At 35.1% G+C, this 8,211-nt stretch overlaps 1 protein-coding gene across 2 annotated transcripts in view; it reads right to left on the reverse strand.

Moving 5' to 3' along the window:
* RFWD3 (ring finger and WD repeat domain 3) overlaps positions 1 to 8,211 on the reverse strand; it is a 33,879-nt gene that overhangs the window by 10,385 nt on the left and 15,283 nt on the right. Inside the window, exons 5-8 of one of the 2 annotated variants that reach the window (XM_014554642.2) lie at positions 6,379 to 6,567; positions 6,188 to 6,279; positions 2,090 to 2,204; positions 1,353 to 1,581 (exon numbers count right to left, since the gene is read on the reverse strand). In XM_014554642.2, the coding sequence (XP_014410128.2) occupies positions 1,353 to 1,581; positions 2,090 to 2,204; positions 6,188 to 6,279; positions 6,379 to 6,567 (625 nt within the window). Of the gene's footprint in view, positions 1 to 1,352; positions 1,582 to 2,089; positions 2,205 to 6,187; positions 6,280 to 6,378; positions 6,571 to 8,211 lie in introns of both variants that reach the window. The other variant, XM_006179210.3, reaches the window with a different exon arrangement.

Here is an 8,211-nt window from a genome sequence, read left to right on the forward strand (position 1 = left end):
ATATCATTTCAACAGTGGAAAAGAAAACCAAAAACTTGTCCTTTTAAATTTATTTGTTACTCTTATCACAGTATGATAATACATTTATTTTTACCAAGTATCTATTTTATCTGAGTTATACAGTAACAGAATTTGTCAAATCCTAGATTCAAGACAGCTTTGAATCACACCTCTGTTTTGCTGGGGAACCAAATGGGAGAAAGTTTATTGTGTTTTCTCCTGAAACAGAATTAGAAGAGCCAGAGAAATAAACACAGAAACTATAGGCTTTAAATCAACAAGGGAACATGAGTATTTGCATAGTAAATCATTAAAGGAAACATGTAGAAATTAGCACCATCAGTCTATCAGGAAGACCTATAGCTTTGCAGAGTAGAATACATATATTAAGAGAAAAAGAACAGATCACCTCCAATATGGGAAATAACTGGAAGAAATAAGTATTTTCCTATTTTATGGAGGTTTTATTTGATGATAAATCTTTTTATTAAAAATCTGAATGGGATATAGGAACATTATAAACAATTCTTTTACTTTCCCCTCAATTGGAATCTCCGGATAGCCTCAACTCATAGCTAAAATTAGTGAACAGAGAAATTGATATAATCTAGGGATTTCACTACCAATCTGGTATACACCCAAGTGTGGGGGACATAGTTTTTAAGGATCTGAATGGAACTGCTAAGTGGGGAGACAGGAAATCAGGCTAAAGCAAAGGGACCTGACAGTTGGCAGAAATCATACGCTGAAGACAGTAAGAAAAAACATCTACAACACTGGGAACGTGAGGAAATTTGGTTTTCAGCATTAAGAAAACCTAAAATTAAGCTTAAAAAGCACACAAAAAAGAGTAGATTAGCATAGTATTAATAAAACAATTAATGTGTTCTCAAATTCTTTTATTTGGAATTTGTCAATTTGAACCCTACTGAAAATAAGCATTAAATCTTGCTTTAACTTATACTACTTGGGGTAGTGTTTTTTCAAATATTTTTAGCCCAAAATGAATCTGTGCTTGAGCAGGACATACAGGGAATGATGTCCTTAACCTTGGCCTATACCAGTAATCCACACTTCTAAGTACCTTATCTTCTCTCACTTTATCATGGTTCAGTATTTCTGTCCTTCTGGTGAACAAATTTACAGAATGAAGACAGTAAAGACAACTTTGCAACTCTCTAAAGTATCTTATTAACAGGAAACCAACTAGGAAAAGGTGATTTTGTTTGTGGACAGTGCTAGGCTCTGGACAGTGTTCATCTACTAGTGAGTACTGGATTCTCCAGAAAGGGAGGAGAGAAATAAATAAAGTCCAATAATGAACATGAAAGCTGAGGCTCTGGACTGTTCACCTGGAAGGAAGGAGGCCTGAGGAGAAGGCTGTGATACTACCAGGCAGCTCAGGGCATCACAGAATGTCATGATTCGGCAGTTTCCTGTTTGAGACACTGTGAAGGTCTTCTGGAAATGGTACTTGTGCTGGCTCTGGCTGGAGGGCAGGCAGCTTAGAGAACGTGCTTGGGAACCCCTGGGTTGCTGTGAAATCTGATCCCGATGCTGCACAATAAGTTTTTGCAAGTCCTAAAATGAAAAAGAGCTTGTAAATATGAAGCTTTTTCATTTGGCATTTCCTTCATACACAATTCCTTGATCTAATACAAAGATATTTCTAATACAAAGATATTTCTTATCCTTTATATATGAACATGATTCCTAAAGAACTGCTGTAGTTTTCACAATATTTCAACAAGCAATTGAAATAGGGAGAGCACAGAATCACAGAGTATTAGGGTTGAAAGTCCTTAATGGTTATTTTGTCTAAAACTCTCATTTTATTGATTCAAGGAAGTAAAAGGACTTAAACAAGTTCTGAACTATCAGGTAGCTGTTCAATTTTTTAAAAATTCAGAAATGGAGTAGAATTCATTATAAAGCAAATATGTAAACCCTAATCAGAAAGAGTTGATTATGTTTACTTCCGGAAAAACTTGGTAAATCCTGTTCATATCTGAGATGAACCTAAGTAACATTTAGATGTCTTCCCAATCCTTATTCCAAAAGTTCTTTGGATTAGAAAAGGCAAACTTACCTGGACACGACTATGAAGCTTAGTGCATTCATCAGTGAGTACTTGAAGTCGGAGCCGACACTGTGCTGATTCTAACTCAGCTTGCTTCCTTAGCATCTGCTCCTTCTGTAAGGAACTAGAGGGGGAAAGCCAGTAACAGGTGGAGATCAGAAAGGCAAGAGAAGACTTCTCATCAACATGGCACAGTAAATTCATGCTGTGATACTATGCTGCAAATATGTCATGACAGTGAATGAAATATAACAAGAGAAAAATCTCTCAAGTCCATAAATACTACAGAAAAGTAGCAGGCAGGCCTGAACTCATGAGCCTACTGGGGTGGGTCTCAGTGTTGAAGTAGGCAGTGATGGCCAGGAATTTGTCTCTTACTTGGGAATGGGGACTAAAAATGCAAAAAATGCAAAATGAGAGATTAGAGCCAAGCTCACTGCTTGAGGTAGAGCCAAATTATAAAAGAGTAAAATGACTTGTTAAAAGACTTAAGTTACCTATTGGATTAAAGGAAAATAAGGTATTGGTTGTTCATCAGTTTTTCAAATTAAATAGCTAAAGTTAAAAAGATAGAAAGTATAAACCAGGCAAATGTTAAAAAAAGACCAATTAGAATTAAAAAGGATGAATACACATAAAGAGAACAATATATAATGAAAGGACACATTTACCAGGAATAAAAATCATAAATCCGTATGCTCTGAAATATGAAATACAAAAAAAGAGATTTCTATTCCAATGAGAGAGAACAGAAAAAAAGACGAAAATTGGAAAGGAAGGGATAAAGCTGCTCTTATTAATATTCATGGAAAATTCAATGGAACCCACAAACTAATATATCAGAGTTCAACAAGGGTGCTGGAATCAAGATCAAAAAAGTTACATCAATGGCGTTCCATATACACCAGTTAACTGATCAGTAAATGTAACAGAAAAAAATTCATTCATAACAGCAATTCTAACAATAGCAATCTAAAAATAGAGTTAAATGGTATGTAAGACCTTTATGAAGCAAAGTACACTTGTAAAAGACACAAGAAAACAGTGAATAAGTGAAAGGATATTATATAATGTTCATGGCTGGAAAGGCTAAAAATCTCGAAGATGGCACTTCTCAAGTTACTCTGAAAGTTTAATGCAATTTCAGTCAAGATCTCAGAGGTTTTCATGGAACTTAGCAAACTAATTTTAAAACTAATATGAAAGAGCAAAGTGCCAAGAATAGCAAAGTCAATTTTGAAAAACAAGAATGTATTTTAAAGCCATAATAAATTATAAACTGAAGTACTGGAACAAGAAGTAACAAACACACCATGGAACAAAAGAGTAGTCCATTTACAATATAGAAACTTAATTTAGGATAGAGGTAGCAATAGAAATTTATACAGAAATATACCTTTTAGTAATTAATACAATTGATTATCCATAAAACTAAAATTTAGGTAGATTAAAAACTTGTATAAAAACCAAAAATTTTAAAGGCTTTTAAAAGAAGATATTACGTCTCTATGATCATGAAGTAGTAGAGACAAAAAAACACAAAATGAGAGATTGAGAAATGACTACATTAAAATTAAAAACTTGTTTTCAACAAAAGATATCACAAACAAGTTAAGAAGACAAGTCATAGACTGGGAGATGACATGTGCAATGTATAGAACCAACAGTATAAGGAAAACAAAGAATGATAACTCAGTAAGAAACAACAAAATATTTTGCTCAATATAAATGAGCAAAAGATGTGAACACAAATTATAGAAGAGTACGTTCAACCTCATTAGCAATTGAGGAAATGTAAATTAAATACTACTTCACTCCATGAAAACTAGCAAAAATTAAGTCTGATAATATAAAGTGTGTGAGGGTATAAAAAAATGAGAAATCTCTTACATTGCTGCTGATGAAAATATAAATTAGAATAGCCTCTTGGAAGAGTAGTTTGACAACATCTAGTAAAGCTGAAATTACATGTACTCTATGATAAAGCAATTCCATTTCTAGACCTAAAGAAACTCTCACCTATCTCTCTGAAGCATGGTTTATATTAACAGAAACTGGAAACCACCTAACTGTCCACTAATATGAAATACATACAGGTATATTCTAATTAGAAAACTAGAATACGCTATAGAAATTGAAATGAATCAACTAGAGCTACATGTACCAACCAGGATATGTGCCCTAAAAAGAGTATTAAGCAAAAACTCAAGCTACAGAAGAAAAATTATAATCCAGTAATATTTGCCTAAACTGTAAAAATTTTTTAAATCACACTGTATGTGATTTATAGACATAGATCCTCATAGATGGAGTTGAGAACTTAGTGCACAAGGAAGCATCTATTCTGTCTATAAGAATACATTTTTTAAAAGGCTCGAAACAAATATGGCAAATGTGAAGATTTGATAAAGTTTGAGTGCCTGGGTCTTCATTCTATCAGTCTATATTTATTGGCATTTTGAAATTTCTCTCCAGAGGCTAGGGAGCACACTGATTGATTGTAGAAGTCAGCACATTTTTACATACAATCACGCAATAACCATGCCTTTTCAACAAAATTTCCCCCTCCATGTAGCTGACATTCTAACAGCTACAAATAAGTATCTGTTGGAGAGAATGAAAAAAAAAAGGAGTAAAACTAAAACCACCTGTAATTCCACTCCTCAGTGACTAACCTGGAGTATTTTCTTTGTCTAGTTTGCAAAAATATAATCATACTAACAATGTGCTTTCACATGACAGCATATCATGTGCCCTTTAACATCAGTTTTAGTAAATGTACAGTATTCCATCACACGAATATGCCAGAGTTAGTCAACCAATTAATCCTCTCAGCTTGGATTATTAACTAAATGAAAAGTCTGATTAAGTAAATCTTTGAACACATCTAGGTCGCTTCTTTAGAATAAATGCCTGAAGCAGAATTACTTTTAAGGCTTCTGAAGCATATTGCCAAAGGCTTCTCTAAATGTTTGTGCTTGTACATTTTTTTACCAGTAATGCACAAGAGAACCCACATCCCTGCACTCTCCCAATTAATCTTTAATGTTCTTAAAGCATATTTTACAAGTATTGTTATTAGCAACTGTTCATGGGCTTCCAAAATCCCGATAATTTCTTGCATTATATTCCATGTGCAAAGCTTCAGTTATGAATCTTCTGTGTAGAGAACTTCTACAGGAGGGCTTAGCAACACAAGAAACAAAAATCCTCATTAAAAAAAAAGTATCTTTAAGCTTACTCTAGTGACAAGGAGACTGAGATTTGGAGAATGTTCTAGATGGCCATGAATTGGCTACAAAGAGTAAGACGGGATTCAGTGTTCACAATATTTAGTAGCAGAGGCAGGCAGGAAACGTAAAACCCCTAGGGAAGAATCTGGACAGGCTACAAAAAATCCAGGATATCCTTCTGGTTGGGTCTATTGCCCCAGCCGAGGTGTGAGGTATTACTGTATGGCTATAAAGTTTCTCTATGACTTTTGAATTCAGGAGGGCTTAACACGCCATGGTCCTGGCCTCCCTAGGTCATACTACCTTTAGTCTTAAAGCTGACCTCAAGTTCACACACCTAAGTGCTCCTGCAGAGCTACCTCTTCCAATCAGCACACAACACACAGGCCCTAAAAGCAGAGGCTTATGAGAAGTGCCAAGCACACAGAGGAACAAGTGGCACAGTCTACCACCTGCTGCTCTTCTTCCATCTCCCTCTCTTTCAGGAAAGGAGACCTTCATCCTCCACTTCTCCGTTCTGTTTTACTGCGCATTGACTTCTTTCTCTGGGATTCTATTCTATTCTTTCTCAGGGGTTAGAGCAAAAGTCCTGGAGCCTACATTCATTGAGCAAGCTGAAGTCACAATTATTTGTTAGTCCAGACCATCATTTTTAATGCTATATTCAGCAAACCATGAAGATACCCTTCAGATGATCAGATAGGTATCATAAATCACACTGTGAGACAGATTGTCAATGATCCCCAGAGATCCTCAGTCATAGCCCAAGGAAAGCCTCAGAACCACACTAAAAGTGACTCATACCTCCTTTTTCAGATATGCCTACAAGGAACCAAAAGGAAATATTCCAGTTAGGCAGACTCTTGCCACCTACCTTTTCATGAGCTCCTGTTCACTAGTATCCAAAGCTCTCAGGGTTCGGGCATAAAGGACAACGATGTCACTGTGCTTGGCTTTCTTGTTGCACTAAGGAGCCCAACAGGACACAATTAGTGTGGTTCTAGGAATCCTCCTGACTTAACGTGTTGACTGTACACATGGACAGTTCTTAACTATAGTCTTTACCTGGGGACATTTTCGTGCCTGTCCTTTGAGCCATTTAGAAATGCACTTATACCCAAAGAGGTGCCCACAGCGCAATGCTGAGAGCCGGTGATCTCCAGCATTGGTCCACTGTTCCAAACATATTGTGCAAGTGTCCCCTTCTTCCTCCTCCGTAGAAGAAGGTAGAAGAGAGTTAAACTTCTTGGGAGACTGCTGGATGAAAACCAAAATACATTCAAGTTAGAGAAAATGCAAAATCAGTCTTGAAGGAAACTGGTTAAATGTAATACATTTACATTTCTGTATTACATAAAGACATGAAAATATTACTACCCTTTGAGCTTATGAAATTCTTGTTATTTTTCATTCAAATGAAGAAATGGAGCCATCTTTATGAAGATACAAACACAAAACAAACCTAGAAGTGACCCAACCACAGATAATCAACAAAATGGAATATTCGGTTTGTTATACATTCAAAATTAGGTTCACAATCAACTCAAGTAGCTATAAAATACCTGGCTCATGTGAATAAAGAAAAAAATACAAGGAAAACAAAAAAGAATATAAACAGTCAGCTTATATAAAAATACAAATGGTAAGTGTTCGCTTATAATTAAAGAAATAAAAATTAAAGTAGGAGACCACTTTTTCCCTCTATTAGATGGCATAAATTGATGTCTGATGATACCAAGCACTACTGAGGGTAAGGGAGAAATTAGCATGCTTATGTACCGCTGCTGCAAGTAGAAACTGGCACAAACTTTCCAGAGGGCAATTTGGCATTATCTATCAACACTAAAATACATATTCTTCCTTTGATACAGCAATCTCTCTGCTAGAAATATATCCCATGAACATAACCACAAATACTTGCCAAGACAATAGTACAAGGATGCTTAGTGCAGCATGACCTTAACAGGAAACAACAACAAAGAAAGAAAAAAAGAAAAAGGAATAACCATAGTGTACATGGCAAGGGAAGAGTTAACTAAAAATGTATTCATATGATAAAACACTATGCAGCTATTACTACTACTAAGAACGAGATTCAATTTTACGTACTGATAATAAAAAGCTCTCCAAGATGCAGTAAGTCAGGGGGAAAAGAAAATAGGATCAGAAAAAGATATAATACAATTCCTTTTGTGTACCTTTCAAAGTAAAACATTTAAATGAATTCAGAGAAGTTAAAGGATACAAAATTAATCTACAGTGATCTACACAGTAATAATGAACTATCAGAATGAGAAATGAGGAAAATAATCCCATTTATGAACTGCATCAAAAAGAACATAGTATCTAGAAATAAATCTACCAAAGAGGTAAAAGACCCATACTCTGAAAACTATAAGGCATTGATAAAAGAAACTAAAGATTACACAAATGGAAAGATATACCTTGCTCATTAACTGGAAGAATATTGTTAAAATAATCATACCCCCCAAGGCAATCTACAGATTCAATACAATCCCTGTCAAAATATGAATGGCATTTTTCCTAGAACAAATAATTCTAAAATTTGTATGAATACCAAAAAGACTCCAAATAGCCAAAGCAATCTTGAGAAAGAAGAACAAAGCTAGAAATAACATGCTCCCTGATTTCAAACTATACTACAAAGCTACAGTAATTAAAACAACATGAGACTGTCACAAAAATAGACACACAGATCAATGGAACAGAGAGCCCAGAAATGAATCAAATGAATCCAAACTCATGGGCAATTAATTTATGACAAAAGAAGCAAGAATACACAATGAGGTAAAGACAACCTCAATAAATGGTGTTGTGTAAACTGGACAGCTGCATGCAAAAGAATCAAACTGGACTATTTTCTCACATCATATACAA

This window comes from Camelus ferus, chromosome 9 (assembly GCF_009834535.1).
Source record: "Camelus ferus isolate YT-003-E chromosome 9, BCGSAC_Cfer_1.0, whole genome shotgun sequence".
Classification (NCBI taxonomy): Eukaryota; Metazoa; Chordata; class Mammalia; order Artiodactyla; family Camelidae; genus Camelus; species Camelus ferus.